Source organism: Mus pahari, chromosome 3, assembly GCF_900095145.1.
Source record: "Mus pahari chromosome 3, PAHARI_EIJ_v1.1, whole genome shotgun sequence".
Classification (NCBI taxonomy): domain Eukaryota; kingdom Metazoa; phylum Chordata; class Mammalia; order Rodentia; family Muridae; genus Mus; species Mus pahari.
In genome coordinates, this window is record NC_034592.1 from 102157684 (window position 1) to 102176748 (window position 19065).

Here is a 19065-nt window from a genome sequence, read left to right on the forward strand (position 1 = left end):
GAGCCCTGACGTAGGCGCAGCAGACTTGAGAGAAAACAGCCACAGCCTGGACTTGGTGCTGGCTCTCTCCTCTTCACCTTTCCCAGCCCTGAATTTTGCCTCTGCGAGGCAGCCATGGTCACCGGATCTGTCCTAACTCAGTAGCCCAGAAAAGGCCTCTGACTTGGAAGGAGATGTGGCAGGGTCTGTGGCCACTGATAAATGACACAGGACAGTGTGAAACGGAGCTGCCTTTGTTTATCTCTATCCTCTTGGCAACCCCCACCAGTCTCCACCCTCAGAAAAGACAGTCATGTGGAAAATCTTGTCATTTCTTGGTAGGTTTTTTCCCCCCTTATTTTTTTTTATTAGATATTTTCTTCATTTACATTTCAAATGCTATCCCGAAAGTCCCCTATACCCTCCCCCTACCCTGCTCTCCAACCCACCCACTCCCACTTCCTGGCCCTGGCATTCCCCTGTACTGGGGCATATGATCTTCGCAAGACCAAGGGCCTCTCCTCTCAATGGTGGCCGACTAGGCCATCTTCTGCTACATATGCAGCTAGAGACATGAGCTCTGGGGGTACTGGTTAGTTCATATTGTTGATCCTCCTATAGGGTTGCAGACTCCTTCAGCTCCTTGGGTACTTTCTTTAGCTCCTTCATTGGGGGCCCTGTGTTCCATCCAATAGCTGACTGTGAGCATCCACTTCTGTATTTGCCAGGCACTGGCATAGCCTCACATGAGACAGCTATATCAGGGTCCTATCAGCAAAGTCTTGCTGGAATATGCAATAGTGTCTGGGTTTGGTGGCAGTTTATGGGATGGATCCCCATTTCTTGGAGAAGGACCAGTACCATCTCTTTCTGTAATTCTTGTCCCTGACAGTAGAATCAGGTTTGGAGTTAACTAGTGTCAGACCTTCCAAGCTTGTACATCGTTTTAAATAGCTGAGGTCGACCATAAGAAAATCAGTCATTTGCTTGTTTGGCAGAATTTAATTCCAGGAGAAACAGAGGAAGCTCCCTGGGGTGGGGGTGGTTTCTGGAGGAAAGTCATGGACAGAAACTAGGCTGTGAATTTGTGAGACCGGCTCTGTTTTAAAGAGAAGAGGAGCCCTCCTAGTCGGCTGTGGCGGAGCCAGAGAAGATAGAGTGTGCGACATTGAAAGCAAGGGCAACCCGCTAGACACCCTACCTCCAGGGAAGTAAAAGAAGCTCTCTGTCCTGAAAGGGCTGCCGGAATGGCGTGAGCCATCCCTCCTTTCCCGGAGAGAGTTCTGAACCCAATAAAAAGAAAAGTTAAAATAAAAGAAACCAAGCAGATAAAGACCTCATAGCAACGCCCACTTCATTTATTCAGCATGATCTCAGAGCATCAGGCTACTGTTCGCAGAGTGTCTACTGAGCGTAGGCATGGATGGCACTCTAGCATTCTCAGCAACCCTTCAAGGTCAGTACAGCAAGCCGCCTTCTGCAGGTAAGGGGACTGCGGCTTTTAGAGGCTAACCTTGAGTAAGGTAGATGAGAGGTGCAGGGTTCGTATTTATTCTCTCAGACTCCAAGGTGCGCTTTGCTCTACCTGGTGCCTGGGATCTCAGCAGCTGTCTGACAGGATGCTCTCCATTTTCCCCGCCCCGCTCCCCTCATCTCCAGGTGTTCTCGCCCTGCCAGCTCCTCCTGGGTACCCTCTTTGCTTGGCTCCTTCCAGCCCTGCATCTGGTTTCCCGGAGTTGTTTGTGTTTAGTGAAGACTCCGACTTTTAAAGAGTCGTCTTGTCTGCTTGTTGTAGGGAAGAGTGTTTCCTAAGGGAAGACTCTGGGTCAGACCCTTCGACAAAGCATCCAGGAAGAGTCATGGCTGGCCCTTCGAGACCTCAAGAGGAATGGGTGACATGGGCTTCTTCTGCTCCGTAGTTGACTCTAACAGAGCAGGATGGTACAACCTGGACAGAGAGCTGGGAGGTGTGGCCTGTGTCTTTTCCTGGAGAAGAGCTTCCCTTTCCCAGGAAAAGCTTGCTGCTGTTGCCTGCACTGCAGGTTTCTGGAATGAAGGCGTCCTGTGTTGGCTTCTGTTCTCACCAGTACCCGGGATAGCTTTCCTCAGCCCCCTAAAGGCTGTTGCCCACAAAGAGAAGCCCCATGTGCTCTCAGTCCTCTCTAGCAGCTCCTTCTCCTTGGGTTCATTTGTGAAGACCGAACCAGAACCCTGCCAGATGTTTACATCCTCAACCTGTGGTCAAACGTGCCTTGCCCTGTGTTGTCTGATGGATCACATTGCACAGTTGGCAACATCAAGAGGGAAACAAACTGTGAATCTTCTCTTTTCTCTCTCCCTCCCTCTTCCCTACTCCCTCCTTCCCTCCTCTCTTCCTTTCTTTTCTTCTCATCTCCTCTGTCTGTCTGTCCGGCTTGGGGCAAGAGTCCTAAAGATTGAACCTATGAGTTCATGCATGCTGAGAATGAACTCTACCAACCTACGCCCCCAGCCAAGAATTCAGATTCTTGATCACAGCCATTTCTTTGCAACATCTGGATTCAAGAGCTCTCTCTGCCTGAACCTGCCATGTTCCGGTCCCATCTTTAGGAGTCATGAGCTCTAGGGCCTGTGTCACACTCCAGAGTCAAAATATACTTGAGACTGGAAGGCAAATGAAAATGTGAATTTGGGTTCTTCACTCTGGCCCAGGCGTGTCTCCTATGTACAGGAATTTTTTCTCCCTTTCTGGACTTCCTCTGAGCCACCACACTGACTTTTCCACCCCCCCCCTTCATCCTGTCACATCCCGAACAGCTTCCTTTTGATGCACTACAGAGCTGACTCCACTATGCACTACCGAGGAATCTTCTGCAGGCGCCTGTTGCACTTGGCAGGGTAGCACTCCCCTAGTTCTTGCAGAGCTGGAAACTTGCTTTAGATCTAGAATCTGCTCTAACCTGAACCCTTCACACACTCAAGTCCAGAACCTGACTTCTCAAAGGGTTCTTCAGGCCAAAAAGGAGGCCATGTCTCCCTCACCTAGGACAGATTAGAAATGCAAACGTTCAGGCCTTCTCCAGACCCACTGAGCTCAACCTGCACCACACATCCCAGTCACACAAAAGCATGAGAAGAGTTCTCTAAACAGCCCGACCTGCTGAAGAGTCAGTCACCCTTGCCTGAGTAGAGAACCCAAGTTAAAGGCCTCACGTGTAAAGATGAGATGACAAGACTTTCCCTAGAGCTCCAGAGGGTTATGGAAGACCCACTTACCCTTGTAGAGAGGAGGGGAGGAAGGGGGCTGCATGGTGCCACCAAGATGCAAAGGGCACATGCCACATCAAAAGAGGGGAGCAGAGGCAGGGTGGGTCTCTTCAGGCGCCTGCCCTCACCACACCCAGGGCTACCAGGCTTCTACAGATGAGAACAGCACTTGCCATTCAGCCTTGAGCTGTCGGATGACTGAGTGTCTTCCCTCCCTCTGGCTGGCAGAGTCACCCTCGCCCACTGGCTGGATTACTGGGAGAAGATGCTCAGGAAATGTTTGTTGTATCGAAAGGAAGCCACAGCTTGTGCAGAGTCTGGGTAATTTACCAGACGTGGGCCTCATGGGAGGGGCCTGGATGGAGCTGGAAAGACACATCCTGATGTCGAACTTAGCTGAGATTGCTAGTCCTCTGACTGTACTGTGTGCTTGCTTTTGCATGGCCTTGGTGAGGGGAAGTGGAGAAGGAAGAGAGGGCAGGAAATGGCCCTGGGCTGCAAGGTCTATACAGGGCAGCCACAGTGTGTGATCTGGATATGAGGAAGAAGGCTCAGCACCTGCTAGTGAGCTCTCTCATTCTCCCGTGGCAAAAGGAGAATCCTAGCACAGTTCAAAGAGCCCCGCTGGATGCCCCCGTCCCCGCAAGAAGCCTTGGGTTTTACTATTCCTCTCCAAGTGTGTTCCTGTCAGCCATGAGCCCTAAACCACTTTCTCTAGGCCTCAAGCGACTGTTGAAATCCTGGTTTGGCCATCTTAGAAGAGCAGGACTGTGAGTCACCTGGATGAGAGGCATGGTTATCAGAAAGGGGTTAGGCTGGCCATACCAGCTTTGAGACTGCCTGGAGCTGAGGAGCCTGAAGGCTTGTGACTGGAGAGGGAGACCTGGCAGTGATGAACTATCAGGAGCCAGGAGACCCATGGATTGGGGTCCTATCAAATCATGCTTGGTGGGAAAGGCCTATGGCCTAGGTAAGCCCAGGCCAGGAACACCAGCCTTGAACAAGAGATCCCAGCCTGGCCAGTACACCAAGAGCCTTGACTACATGTAAAAACCCACTAGTGTAGAGAGGTGTGCATAAGAGGCCCTCACACGGTGTCCCTGTGGAATTTTGCCGCATTGCTCAACCAGAAAGGTTCCAGACTCCCACCAGCAGCCATAACTCTCACCACACAGAAGACTCTTGACTGGGTTCTTCCCGTCACAGCCTAGCTTCCCACCTCTCCTGAGCATCCTCTCAGCATCTCCCTGCAGGGCCAGGACCTCCTGCCCTGCTTCTTTTACTCGTGCCTCTTGCCCTTTGGCCAATTCCTCTGGGGGGTCTGCTTCTTGGTGTCAGGTTCTGCTGGGCCCCAGCCTTGCCAGCCCTGTCCTCCTTGGGCTCTGGGGTCTGGGCTTCGCTCTGTGACTCAGTGCAACAGTGGGCTTCCAGCCCAGGCTGATGGTCAGTGCACCCCGGGGTCTGCTGCTCAGAACTGTTTGGCCATGACACTGGACTTTGCTGAGCCCCAGCCTTTGGACTGACTATACATGTACTTTTTCCAGGCTTGGGGCTGCTAGCTCCTCCCACAGAGAGGTCAAGGGGAGCCACGTCAGAATGTTGTGGAGAGTCTGGGGCCAAACTGGCTGTAGAGCTCCCCAACTCTCTTTTTGGCCCCTTTAGGGAGGCTGGAATTGGGCTGGCTGCAGGCACGTTCTCTTGTCTGTCCGTCTCCCTTTCATTCCGCTTCTGTATGGATTCTTCCTCTGCTCTGGGAGTCTTCGTGGTGCTCTGGCTTCCCTGAAGCAAAAGAATAGCTCAGCTGGGTAGTAAATTTGGGGCTTCTGTCCCCAGCCTGTCCTGTCCTGTCCCAAGGACCCACCTCCTGGTTCTGTAGCGTCTCATCTTCTTTCATGTCATACCTGCAGAAACACAGCAAGTAACAGGGCCTGTTCCAGGCTCCACCTTGCTTCAAGTAACCCCCTTCATAGCTTGTGGCCTGTGTACCCCAGGGAGAAGCTAAAACCCAGTGATTTCAGAGTACAGCCGGGAGGCTTCTGGATGCTTCCTACCCAGCCTGACCTTCTCAAACCTAGCCATTTCCTCTGACTATCCACCCCAGGTCCCCAGCTGCTGTTTATGACTGAGCCTGCTGCACCTTGAGATCCATGGGGACTCCAGGCATGTTCCTGCATGCTCTGCCTGGGAAAGGCACACCTCACATCCCAGGGGAAGTGTGCTGTTGTAATTACCACGGCCTCTGGGCACCAGGCTCTTAACCACTACCACCTCTGCTGCTGGCCTTTCTTGGTATCTCATTAACCTCTGGCAGGCAACAAGCAACCAGGAATCAGGGGCCCTGGGGATGGAGCAGAGGGACCTGGGCCAGTCCAGGAAATTAGGACACCTACATACCTGCCTTGATTTTGTCCCCTGTCCCCTGTTACCTTCGGGCTCTGCCAGTTAGCCTCTCCTTCCCCTGGGCTTTGCTGCCTATAGTGGATGTCACCGAGGGTCTTCCAAATTGTCCACCCCGACCTGCAAGACATTATGGAGGACGGATGGCTGTACCAACTGCCTTCACCAGCTGAAGCAATTCTGCTCCTTTTCTGCCCCCAACTCACGTTTCCCACCCAGGGATGATGGTGGATGCTGGGGCTTCTGGTGGGTCCTAGGACCTAAAGGGAAACACCACGAAAGGAGGTGGGAGGTGTCAAAGAATAAAACACAAACCGGAGCTCTCTAGGACCAGGAAGCTTCCAATGGTCATTCATCCGCTTAGGAGTTCTACCTCCCCAAATCCCATGCAACCTCCCCAGAAAAGCCTCCCCTGGCCTGGGGTCCTGGACTGTGTTCACACTGCCAGCTAAATGACTTGGTCAGCTTGTTGGCCCCTAGGCTTTGTGTATGAAGAAGGAAATCACCAGAAATTCACAGGACTCCTCCCACAGCAAGCTCAGGAGGGCTAACGGGACTTCTACCCCACAAGGAACGGCATCTGGAAAGACCTGGTTCGGCTCCCACTGAATGTAGCCCGAGCCATAGCTCAGAAAACACAAGAGAGATCAAGTAGTGTGGGAGGGGAAGTAAGGACAGACATTTTCTCTGTCCCTTTTTATCTTCGATGAAGAGAGAGGATAGTGGGATCCTAGACGAGACAAGAGGATCATGGGTTCTGGGCCAGCCTGGGATAAGACTCTCCAAAACCAAACAAGGCACAAAAACATGAGGTGGGTACCAGCTCACCCTTCCTGCTGCCCATGGCCAGGTCCTTGTCCCTAGGCTTGTTGCAGTTCTGTGGCCTGTGAAGATAGAGGAGGGCATTAAGCTACCAGTGGCAATGTGGGCAGAGGCTGCATCAGGCTCCACCCAGACACTGTCCCCTCTAACCCTGTAGCTCAGGGAAGCACAGAGTTGTGGTCCCAAGAAAGAGGGAGAGCGCAAAACCCTGGGACCAGGGTCTGACTAAAAGTCTTTTCCCTCTAAGAGGCACCCATAGTTAGCCCTACCCAAGTCCCACAATCACAGCAAGCTGCTCAGCCGTGCCACCCACATGGGCTTGGCTTTGTCCAGGTCCCACGGGCGACTCCAGTCACCCTGTGGGTTTCTGTGCCGGGCAAGGCGGGCCAGGTCAATCTGCTCTCTCTCTTGTTTCCACTTCGTGTAGTCCCAGCTGGCCTCAGGGGACAGCCCCAAGGGCTGTTGGGGAGGTGGACTTGGGATCACACCTGGACTCCGGGGCTCCAGAACACCCTGCAAGGGGAAGACACTTAATATCATGGGGGAGAAGTGGGGAGAAGATTTGAAGGGGGCTCCAGAGTTGGCTGAGCCCCTTCCTCTCTCAAGGTCTCTACTTCCCAGTACACGGTCTATCTCGTCTACAGCATGCCGTACTTGCTGTGGACTGTTAGCACGCATCCACTTGTTCACTGCCAGTTTGAGACAGGTAATTTAACCTCTCTGAGTATTATGTCCTTATCTGTGAAAGGAGGAATCTCTTTTCTTAGAGTTGTTGGTGTGGATAGACCAGACCAGCCCTAGATAGGAGGGGCACCCATAGGCAGTGAACAAATTCAAGAACAATTACAAGGGGCTGCTGCCACCTAGAGGTCACAGCTGGCACATAGCCAGTCACCTACATCCTTCTGACACCTTAGGGGCAAGTCATGGGGTCATATTATGACTAGATAATATATCTGGCTTAATTATTTCTCACTGCAAGGCACACCCAAAGTGGATATTGGCCAGAGAAGGGGAAGAAGGTAAGAATTCTCACAGGTGGTGCCTAGGCCAGGTTTGCCCAGGCAAGGGACATACCTTACTTAGTTTCTCTGCCTTCTCCAAATAGGGATTGTGTCCCTAACCCCTTCTTGAAGATGTACCTTCCCTGCTGAATCTGAGCTGGAAGTCATCTGCAAGGGTGAACTCCAGCCCCGGCCTCCTCCAGATGTTCCCTTTGTTCTTGGGCTCCGTGCTTGGGTTGTGGGTTTCTCACTTACTATCCGTTTGGCCTGGAGAGGGTATAGATAGGCATCATGGCTGAGCCAAGGGAGGGAGACCTGAGGTCTGGAAGCCTCAACTGCTCACCTTGGCTTTGTTTTCCATGGTGACAGCAAGTTCCACCCGGTCCCCCATGCTGAAAGTACCCGGTGCGTCTGCAGCATCTTCATCATCTGTCAGTGTGGCAGTCACTCCAGGTGAAAGGGGCGCCCTGGCCCAGTTTCTGCTGACCACCCTCTTCTCCTGCAGAGCGAGACGCCGGTGTCCTCAGGCCACATGGGTAATCCTGAGCAGAACCTGGGTGCTGGGTGCTGGGTGCTGGGGGGAGGGGGGAGGGGTTCCCTAGGTTTGGGTTCCAGTCCTAGGCCTCCCTGGAATGCCCGTGGCAAAGCTTGGCACTTCAGGAGTCCACATGCCAATGGCATTAGTTATTCAGAGCTCAGAGCCAACAGAGGGACCCAAGATGCCACAAGGGCTTGTCATCTCTGAATCAAAAAAATCCAGAGTATGCAGACAACATGGCCTTATCTCTAAGACACTGATTCTTTTTCTTTCAGCCCAGACTTTTCCCTCTGCTTCCTGCAGGGTTTCGGCCTCAGGGTCTGGGGTAAGGAGAAGGCTGTGCATACGTGCAGAGCTGTAGGACTGGGAAAGTCTGTACAAAGGTTTCTGTTTGGTAGCCTTTCATCTGTGGCCCTTTGGAGTAGATGGCAGTAGCTTGGGAGGCACCCAGAAAGGCAATTAGGAGAAATGGGATAGTTGTTAACCCCCCAGGCGTGGACCAGGCCTCAACCCTGCCTGTCTCCAAGGTGAGACTTACACCGGGAACCTGGCTGATGGTGACAGTGAGGCTGTCGGGTTGGAGGAGCACCGGAGTGGTCACAGCCATGCCCCCCTGCTCCGCCTGCCGACGATCTTCCTCGATCTCCTGTGGGAGGGCCTGAGGTCAGCAAGGCCATGGTCCCCCAGGCTCACAGACACACAGAGGGTGACAGGCCTACACAGAGAAACACCAATGGGGCACCAGGGGGCAGAGGCACCACATCACCAGTGCCCAAGACTCTGACAGGGAAGGGGCTAAGGCCCTCAGAGAGAACCCACTGTGTCAACAGCCTTTTGAAGGGACACCAGCCACAGGAGTCCTCTCAGCTGATACAACACACTCACCTGGTACCTTCGTAGTAAGGCCTGGTTCTTCTTGCGCAAGGCAACTATCCTACGGTCCAGCTCGGCATCTTTTTCCTCATGCCGGCGCATTGTGGACTCAGCTTTGTGGGGCCCCTGTAGAAAGCATGGAACCCAATACAAGGAACAGATTATGGCCCCAAGCTACAGCACCCAGGGTGAAGGAGGTTCCTTAGGAAGATGGTCTACAGAGGGCCAAAGCCCACCCCAGTGAGGCCTGTCTGCCAATCTGCCTCCTGAGGGGCTCAGGTCAGGGCTTCACCAGGGCCTCTGCTCCCAGCAGCAGGCTGCCCCTCCCCTGGCTCCCCAGGGGGTTCTGCTGTGAGCAGAGTCTGGAATGAGAGTTAAAAATGGCTCTGGCAGCCGAACCTGCCCTGACTGGGAAGCTGCCAGGGGATTCGGGAGGTCGAGGGGGGACTCTTTGCCTCCCAAACCTAGAAGGGCACACACAGAGACAGGCTTTAGGCTTTGGTTCTGGCCTCCCAGGCACCGGACCCCACTCCCTAAGCCTGTGCCCAGTCCGAAGGAGAGAACAGCTCCCACGGGCCCGGCGAGCCCTCCAGGTCTGAGCGGCTGACTGATGGGGCAGGAGAGCAGCAGGCCCAGCTGGGAGCGACTCTGGGCGAGCCATGCCTCTGCATCAAGATCTGCGGTTCCTCTCTGTCTGGCGGTGGGGGTCTGTGTTTTGCTCAGCGCCTTGCCCGGCCCACCACCTGCCTCCTCGTGGCTCTCTTCCTCCCAGGCCCAGCTGCCACCAGCTGTCCCCAGAATGTGGCTGCTTGGTAGCTCAGCTCCCTCCCATCCTCTAGAAGCCCCCCTCCCCCTGCCAAAGAGGAGGTGCCACTCACGGCCAAATGCATGGAAATACCAGGCGCTGAGAGAATTTCAAAACAGCTCCCGGGGAGCCAGAGCTGGAGGGAAGCTGGAGCCACCAGAGCCGGGCCTGTCGGCCTCTCCCTGCCGGCTTCAGCTTCGCTGCTCAGCACAAGAGATCATGTTGTGATTACAAAAGAGCGCTCTGGGCTCCGGGCCAGGAACGCCTGGCCGCCACCCCCACCCTTCCACTCTCAGAGGGCGAGGACCGGGCACCAGCAGCCGGCTGGTCTTGTCTAGCACATCTCCCTGCCCTGCCTCAGTGTCCTCCCCATAGGAGATCTAGGCACGCAGGGCCCACTTTCACCTGTGATCCTGAGCCCCAGTTAAAAAGCTCCACCCCCCGCGCGCCTGGGTGTGCCCACAAATGGGATAGCCCGGTCTTCATCCTTCCCACTAGTAGAAAAAGGCAAGGGATGCAGGTTCCACCCGATGGCTGACGGCCCTCCCTCGGGCCTTCGTCTGCTTTCCTGCCGGCTGTCCAGCCAGTGCATTTAAGCATTAGATAAGAGTGAGAAACCTCCTCCCCAAGGCCACCGCCCACCACCACAAACCCAAAATGCCACTCTCCACCGTTTGGTCCCTGAGATGGAATGTGCTCTTCTCTGTACTCCAAGCCTGACTCTCCGGGTCTCCAGACCCCTACCATGCTGAAAGGAGCCTTTCTCTGGGGTCCTTAACCTAGCAAAAGTTGGGAACAGTTAACAGCCCTCTTCCCTTGGGATCCTCTCACAGAGCCCTTCCATGCCTGACACTCCCAGGATAACCTCTGCAGACCCTCTGGTCCCAAGAAAGGACACAGACTCCTTCCCCAGTAGTTTTCACACAGCCAGTCTCCGCCCCGGGGGTGTCTCTAGATCAGCTTCAGTTCTTAGGTGGTCCTGACTTCCATTGACATGAGCATCACAAACTCTGGCATTCCCTATGTCCTTGACTGACCGGGCCTCAGATGTTTCCCCTCATCATAATCTGCCCCCACCCGGTCTCTCGACACCATGCTCAGGCCCTTTGCTGTCCAGGCTCTCGCCCCTGGCCCCACACCCCATCTCTGCAGCTCCCGAGTTCCTATCCTGCTTACAAATGCCACTGTGTCCCCTCCTCCCTTCCTGCCGGATGTTCCCACTGAGTCAGACTCTTGTCTACTTTCCCAGTAACAGTGTAACAGTGACGCACCCTAGCTCCTACATCTCGCTCTGTCTCCATCTCCCTCTCCGCTTTTGTCTACACACACACACACACACACACACACACACACACACACACACACACACGCTTCTTCCACCTTCTCTGCACCCTGCCTCACAAATACTGCTGAGGTCAGCCCTATCCCAGAAACCTCCAGAAGTCCCAAGCTTCCCGCTGTAACCGCCCCTGCTACGCTTCGTCCCACAGATCGCAGTCCGAGAGGGAGAGAGACCTAATGCGGTCCCTCTCTTTGTAATTTTAGTCCTTGATCAGGGTTAGGGAGGAGGGATGTAACCAGACTACAGAGATGAGGCCAGGTTTTTGTCCTTCTCAGCTTCCTCTCCCAGCCAGCCTCAGAGAAGAGGGGTCAAGAGGCACAGGTAGACATCTGGCCACCCTGCGGAGAGGATGACCCAGCCCCCTGGAAGTGCTGCAGGAAGATATCCTGAATGTAGAAACAAAAGTTTCCCAGCCACCAGGCTGAAGTACCATATACCTTGAACAACCCCAAAGTCAAGACTGAAGCCCCAGCTGCCCCGGCCACGTGTTTCCAAGTGTCACTCACAGCTTCTCACGCCCTTGAGAGACCCCAACAAAAACGCAGTTTACCTGTCTGCTCTCCCACCGGACAGAGGCAGGTTGGTATGCTAAGTGCCCTGAGCTTCCCCCAGGACCTGGCCCAGTGCCCCCATGCCATAGAGCCTCATTGTCTGCAGGATGAGTACGGAATTCGCCAGAACTACACCGTGTCACTGTGGGTATCTGTGCACAGGCCATGACTGCCTTTCTGACTACTCAGATGGACACAAGCTGAAGAAGGCAGGTGTGTAGCGAAGGATCCCGGGAAGATGGGGTGTGTGGTGTGTGTTGGGGGAGGGGTCGGGGCACGAGATTTTCCAGTTCGATATTCCCAAACCAGGGGGGCTTTTACTCCAAGTCACCACTAGGGGGCAGAAGCATTCCAAAAGCTTGGCTATCAATTGGCGTGGGGGTGGGGTTTCCTTCACCCCTCTTTCTCACTATCATCTCCCAAGTCTAGCTCAATCCCACCTTCCAACTCCATCAGAACAGTCAGACTACACAGAGGTAAAAGCTTTATTTTATTGATGAGCCCAGACAGGTGCTGTCTCTCACTCGGGCTACCTCACCTGTTTGTACTGCAGACAATACAAAAAGCCAGGGCGGTGGCCTCTTATTTCAGCTGCTCCATCAAAACAAGTTTGCTTGAGACGTCTCTCTCCTACTAGGGTTGGGCAGGATGACCTAGCCTGGCCTTGGATCACTGCTCTTCCCAGGTGGCTCCCCCCACCTTCCCAGGTCACCTGCCAGCTTGGGTGGCCACCACACCTTTAGTTCCTACATCAGATGTGCTTTATTGGTGGCATCTGGAAAAATACAGTTGGAGCCGACTTCGACAACAGGATTGCTGGAAGTCTAAGCTTCTCTCTAGGGGAGATCTGCCCAGGAGGAAAGGCTTAAGAGTTCATAGAGGTAGTGCTGCTCAGACCCTCTTCCCCATTTCTGTCAGTGTGGACATTCCCACTGCTCCCCTCCCCCCTCCCCCCCCCCCCGCTGCTGTAGGAGACTGGTTGACAGAGACTGGTGTTTGGCCCTTGGCCTACTCCTCAGGCTACATCTAAGCAGAGAGAGATGGGCTGGTGGATTCCAGCCTCCTTCCTCCTTACAGGCAATGGCTCTTACCTCTATGACACCAGGTGGCTATCCCTCAGTGAGTCATATGATGATAACATTCAAATACCTAGCAACATCCATATTTGGAATAGTGTGTAGCCAGAGCAAGGTTCAGGCCGTTTTCCTCCTGCCTCAGGCAACTGCACGGTGGTCATCTCCTCAGTTGAAGGAGTGCCTAAGGCTGCCCGCCTCCCTCCGTTCTGGGGTCTGAGCATGTCGCCTTCATCTAGCGTGCGGACGAGGGGCCATTTGAATGAAGGATGACCTGAGGTGCCCCTTTAGCATCTTTTCTGGGTCTCTTTTCCTGTCTTCCACCCAACGTATCAAAACCAGGCTCCTGCAGCCCCTGGCTCCAGGCCATCCCCTGTGGCTGCTCCCTTGCCAGGCCCCAGACCATTCTTTCCACCCAGAAGCCTGGGTGCTTCTGGGAACAGATCCCGTCCTTTGCCTGCCCTGCAGATCCCAGAAGACTGTTCCCACCCCAGTGCTCAGGAATGGCTCTTTGTTGGGGCTGAGTCCTTAGAGGTGACTGGCGGGGAAATGTTGAAGAAGATAGACAAGGGTAGGTTGGAGAAAGCCCAGCTACTAGGGAGGGTATCCTCCAGATGGAAGGAGAAGGCAGCTCAAAGCACGTTCTTTTCTGCTTGGCCCCAGCACCACCCGCACCTACAGTGGACATTCCTGTCTCATGAAATGTCCTGATTCCTAGGCCTGGAACGGAGACCTCAAAGTACATGAAGTCAGGCTGGAGGGACCAGTCCTGAGCAGGTTCCAAGGGTAGGCCCCACCTTACCAAAAGCATGCAAGCCACAGCAGGGTGGCTTCTGAAGGGAGCAGGTGACCTGCCTGTCTTCTGACTGGGTGTTGCAACCTGGGACCTCACTCCATCCCTAACCTCCCAGGCTGCGAGGCCCATTCTGATGTCACGCCCAACCTGCAGTCCCAGTCCTAGCAGTGGGAGATGAACCCCAGTGTGGGACTGACCCCTGCCCCCAAGACTCCTTGGGTTTGGCCTCTGTTCCTCATGGTGGAGATAGAGACTCACAGAGTTCTCCCAGAACCCTGTCTGTATCTCCCCTACCAACTGCCACCCTTGCTAAAGACTGAATGTCGCCTGCATCTGGACCCTGCCCATCACACGCCATTGGCAGAACCTAGCCACATAAGCAAGACCCCATACGGGAAGAGGCAGAGAAACAATGTTGACCCACCCTCCTTGCCCGTGTGTGTGTGTGTGTGTGTGTGTGTGTGTGTGTGTGTGTGTGTGTGTGCGTTTTGAAAGAGGGTTTCTCTGGTAACCCTGACTTTCCTGGAACTCACTCTGTAGACCAGGCTGCCCTGGACCTCAGAGACCCACCAGCCTCCGTCTCCCGGGCGCTGGAAATAAGTGTGGACGGTGGCCTTTACAAGCAAGAGGATGTCAGGTTAGGAAAGTAACAGCCAGACTAGGGAGGTCACTAGAGGGCAGCCTCAGCGGTGACAAAAGTCAAGGAGCTTCACTGAAGATTCCAAGGGAGGGCTGATGAGGCCCTGTGACAGGCAAGGAAGTAGAAGGCAGAAAGTCTCAGATGGGCCCGTTGAGGGAACTGGGCAGTGTCCAGACACCAGAGAGTGATGCCGGGGCCTGGAAGGGCCCTGGGGGATCTGGGGAAAGAGAAAGCAGGGAAAATAAGAAGCACCATGGACACAGAGCCAGGACAGTCTCCAAGTCTCAGGCCAGGAGTCCTCTTGGGAGCAGAAAGAGCTAGCCTGCGTCTCCCTAGTACATCCCTAATGCAGGCCTGGAGAAAGGGGCAGAGGCCCAGGGGAGAAACCACACAGGCTCTAACTACCAGGAAGCTTACCGCCTCAGGCTGGGGTGTGGGTGAGGCCACGCCCAGTCAAAGTAGAGGGGCCTGGCACAGTTTTGAAGGGTGACAAAGACAGAAGCCCATGAGCAGGCCGAAGTGTGAGTGGTGGGAGCTAGCCGAGTACGATCATGCAAAAGCCAAAGGTGGTGATGTGTGCAGCAGCCAGAAGCCCACTGTGAAGCAAGGGGTGATGGGTAAGAGAGGCAAACAGGCCAGCGATGCTCACAGTCACTCCGGTAACACATTGCACCCACAGCTTATGGTTGCTGGGTCTCATACCTGTGCCGTCATTTGATCTCCTCAAGTTCTGAAATTGGTGAACCAGCCTGGGCTGGTGCTATTGGCATCTCTGGGGAGATCCAGGCCAGTGACCTGCTTAACTGTCTCTGTGGGTGAGGCCTTCTCCCTCCTCCCTGGCACTAATAGCCCTACAGCACTTTCTCCAACCCATGTCCAGGGTGGGATACCTTTGTCAGGTAGTATCCTGCGTTGGGAGACTCTTGCGTGCCCTCATCAACCTAAAGAGTCCATGTGCTGTCCCCATTGCCCTAGGAGACCCCCTTACATCTCTTCCTTTTCCTGATGATCCTGGTTCTAATCCCTGCTTCTCACCACAAAAAAAATGCCCTCCTCACATCCCAGGGATTACTGGCAGGAAGGTTCCCTCTGCCATTAAACCAAGCATTTGGGACCTTTATCCCCTGTGAGGCACAGGGCTGGTGGTGGAGGGGCTGCACTTTTGGCTGAAGCTCTGTTGGCCTTAAACACCTTAGGACTGTGACCACAGTACTAACCTCTGCTGTGGATTGGCCCCCGTGTGCCCATCATTGCTCTGGCAGCCTCCTTGTCCCCGAAGGTCTCTGGTCAGACTACCCACAATATCTTCTCTTCTCTGTCTATCCCATCAAGACAAAGTTCGGGCCTTCTTCGAATGCCCTCAGCACCTCTACTTTGGCCTTCCCTACTCTAGGCAAGGGGCTCAGAACCTGGCTCCAGAGGAAGAAGGAACTGAGCCCTCCATTCTGGAGCCCAGAGCATTGCTCCCACCTCCCTTCTGGGAGGGTCTATGAGGACACAGAGCTTTCCTTCTCAGGCTCCTGCCCAAGGCTGGAAGTGAGGTGTAGTGTCAGTACCTCTTAAAGATAACGGGAAGATTTCTGAAAGAGGAGGGGCTGGTAACACAGGTGGTGGTAGGCATAGGCATTACCATCTGCTCGGACTGCAATGTGGGAGCTCGGCAGGCACCACACTTTGCAGACCTCCTCTGGGGCTCTGCCTGTCTGCTGCCTCTGCCCTGGCTCGCTCTCCTCAGAATGGCAATGAATGTAAACAGACCAGAGTCCTTAGCTCCCTGCCTACGTATAAACCAAAGTCCTCTGTGCAGACTTCCAAAGGAGTTTCCAAAGCAGGCTGGAGGGTTTGTTTGTTTGTTTGTTTTAAAGATTTATTTATTTAATGTGTGTGAGTACACTGTAGCTCTTTTCAGACACACCAGAAGAGGGCATTGGATCCCACTACAGGTTGTGATCCACCTTTTGGTTGCTGGAATTGAACTCAGGACCTCTGGAAGAACAGTCAGTGCTCTTAACCAATTTTAACTGCTGAGTCATCTCTCCAGCCCCATTTTTTAAAATTTATTTATTTACTTATTATATGTAAGTACACTGTCTTCAGACACACCAGAAGAGGGTGTCAGGTCTCATTACAGATAGTTGTGAGCCACCATGTGGTTGCTGGGATTTGAACTCAGGACCTTCGGAAGAGCAGTCAGTAACTCTTAACAGCTGAGCCATCTCTCCAGCCCTTTAAAAAAATTTTAAAGATTTATTTAGTGTATATGAGTGCTCTATCTGCATGTACACCTGCATTCCAGAAGAGGGCACCAGATATCATTATAGATGGTTGTAAGCTACCATGCCATTGCTGGGAATTAAACTCAAGACCTCTGAAAAAGCAGCCAATGCTCTTAACCTCTGAACTATCTCTCTGGTACCTGCTGCCCCCTCCCCCTTTAAAGGAGTGGTTTCCTGAAAGGAAGATGGCTCAACCAAAGAAAAGCCCAGGCTCTACATTCAGGCAGTCCCTGATTAGGACTACTGCATACTGGCAATCTCCTAATACCTCTGAATCATGTTCCCTTTTAAATCTGTCAAAGAAGGGCAGATAAAACTGCATGTTTTATCTGTGCACACCTATAATTCTAACACTCCAGAGATGGAGGCAGGGGATCAGAAATCTACTGTCAGTCTCAGCTATGAGAGACTAATTCTCAAAATACACACATGTACACACGTATGTACTCATGCACACATGCACAAAACAAACTCAAAACTCATTGGGTGTGGTGCTGTACACCTGCAATCCCAGTGCTTAGGAGGTAGAGACAGAAGGACCAAGAGTTCAAGTTTATCTGCTGCTCTAAGTTTGAGGCCAGCCTGGGAAAGTTGAGACCATGTCTCAAAGACTGAAACTTCACCTCTAAAGGAAGTGAGGGTGGGTCTGGGGAGATGGCTTAGTGATTAGGAGCGTATGTTCTTGCAAAGAGCCCAGGTTCCACTCCCAGTGCCCACACAGTGACTCACAACCACGCTAACCCCAGTTCCAGGGGGTCCAAAAGAAATATGTGTGAGATACCTATATGTGTTCAGGCTTTACATTTATAAATGTAAAGCAAGATAAACATATCTAGACAAATTTTTAAAAAAATATAAAGGAGACATGAGGGTAATACCTCCTAGATTGTAGGACTGAAGAGATGGCTCAGCAGTTAAGAGAACTGGCTGCTCTTCCTAATGAGCAGAGTTCAATTCCCAGCACCCACATGGCAGCTGATAACCAGCTGTAACTTCAGTTCCAGGGAATCCGATGCCCTCTTCTGGCCTTCTGTGGTACCAGGCATTCACATGGTGCACAGACACAAATGCAAGCAAAAACCATATGTATGCATGTATGTCATATGTATGCATGTATGATGTATGTATGTATATATGTATGTATGCATTAGCAACACCACCTAGAGCTGATCCTGGTTGGCAGGCACCTTCCTCCCTAGCCCTGAGATAAGGAAGATTCATCCTGTTCCTCAAAGTTTTCTTCTTGTTTTCCAATGGTGGCTACGGTGCTTTCTATTTTACAGTTCTGAGGTCAAATTGACATACCATAAGCCACACAGATTTGAACTGTGCAAGTTGTTTTGGTATGTTTATACTTCACGAAGCCATGGTCACAGCCAAGTCGACAGCCACGACACCTACCCATTGCTTCCTCCTCTTCCCCTTCCTCCACTGCCCTAGGTTCTGCTGTGCTTATCAATTTTCTAGGCTGTTTTATTCTAGACAAAAACATATAGTATGTACTCTCTGGGTGTGGCTTCCTTTACTCCACATGATTATTCTGACCTCCTGCCACAGTGTGGTTTGTATCAGTTGTTTATTCCTTCATAATATTTGGTGTATGCACCACATTTGGTTTGTTAACTCACATTTGGGGTAAGATAGAGACTATTCCCCAAGCTCTAGGAGCAGTTAGCACAAGCTGACAACCTGGGTTTCCATTCTTCTTAAGCATTATTTATCTTTTTTTCCCTCATTGTCTTAGTTAGGGTTTTACTGCTGTAAACAGACACCATGACCAAGGCAACTCTTATAAGGACAACATTGTGGCTGGCTTACAGGTTCAGAGGTTCAGTCCATTATCATCAAGGTGGGAGCAGGGCAGCATCTAGGCAGGCATGGTGCAGGTGGAACTGAGAGTTCTATATCTTTATCCGAAGCAGCTAGGGTGAGGGTCTTATAGCCCACACCTACAGTGACACACCACCTACTCAAACATGGCCACATCTTCTAATAGTGCCACTCCCAAGCATATACAAACCATGACACTCATAAATTCTAGGTATCAAACCTAGGGACCTGGGCGTTTTAGGCACAATCGCTGAGTTACACCCCAGCTGTGTCTTTTTTTAACATCCATTTTTTTTATGTGCATACACATGCACACATACATCTTTCTCCCCACCCCCATGTGTGTTTGTATCTGTTTGTGTGTGTCTCTCTGTGTGTGTCTGTGTGTTTCAGTGTCTGTGTGTGTCTGAGTCTGTGTCTCTCTACCTGTGTGTGTCTGTGTGTGTGCATCTGTGTCTCTCTATCTCTTTGTGTGTGTCTGTGTCTATCTGTGTGTCTGTGTCTATGTCTCTCTATCTCTGTGTGTGTCTCTCTATCTATGTTTGTGTCTGTGTGTCTCTAACTCTGTGTGTGTGTGTGCGTGTGTGTGTGTGTATGTGTGTGTGTGCGTGTGTGTGTGTATGTGTGTGTGTATGTGTGTGTATGTGTGTGTATGTGTATGTGTGTGTGTATGTGTGTATGTATGTGTGTGTATGTGTGTATGTGTGTGTGTGTATGTGTGTGTGTATGTGTGTATGTGTGTGTGTATGTGTGTGTGTATGTGTGTGTATGTGTGTGTATGTGTGTATGTGTGTGTGTATGTGTGTGTGTATGTGTGTGTATGTGTGTATGTGTGTGTATGTGTGTGTGTGTATGTGTGTGTGTATGTGTGTGTGTGTATGTGTGTGTGTATG

The 19065-nt window shown here is 52.5% G+C and overlaps 1 protein-coding gene across 1 annotated transcript; it reads right to left on the reverse strand.

Moving 5' to 3' along the window:
* Window positions 1-1331: 1331 nt before the first annotated feature.
* Window positions 1332-9841, reverse strand: Ccdc9b (coiled-coil domain containing 9B). Its single transcript, XM_029535773.1, has 10 exons — window positions 9738-9841; window positions 8872-8985; window positions 8525-8632; window positions 7792-7947; window positions 7587-7715; window positions 6758-6957; window positions 6451-6506; window positions 5652-5742; window positions 5087-5126; window positions 1332-5004 (listed from the first exon to the last, which is right to left on the reverse strand). Exons 1-10 carry the CDS (start codon window positions 9747-9749, stop codon window positions 4462-4464), a joined length of 1449 nt encoding a protein of 482 aa, XP_029391633.1. The 5' UTR covers window positions 9750-9841; the 3' UTR covers window positions 1332-4461.
* Window positions 9842-19065: the final 9224 nt, after the last annotated feature.

Bases quoted from the DNA above. Each gene is read 5' to 3' on its own strand.
- Ccdc9b (XM_029535773.1), bottom strand. The intron at 8,633-8,871 runs GTGAGTGTGTTG...GCCCTCCCACAG, and splicing joins CCTTACTACGAAGGTACCAG to GAGATCGAGGAAGATCGTCG. The intron at 6,507-6,757 runs GTGGGTGGCACG...CTATCTTCACAG, and splicing joins CTGGACAAAGCCAAGCCCAT to GCCACAGAACTGCAACAAGC.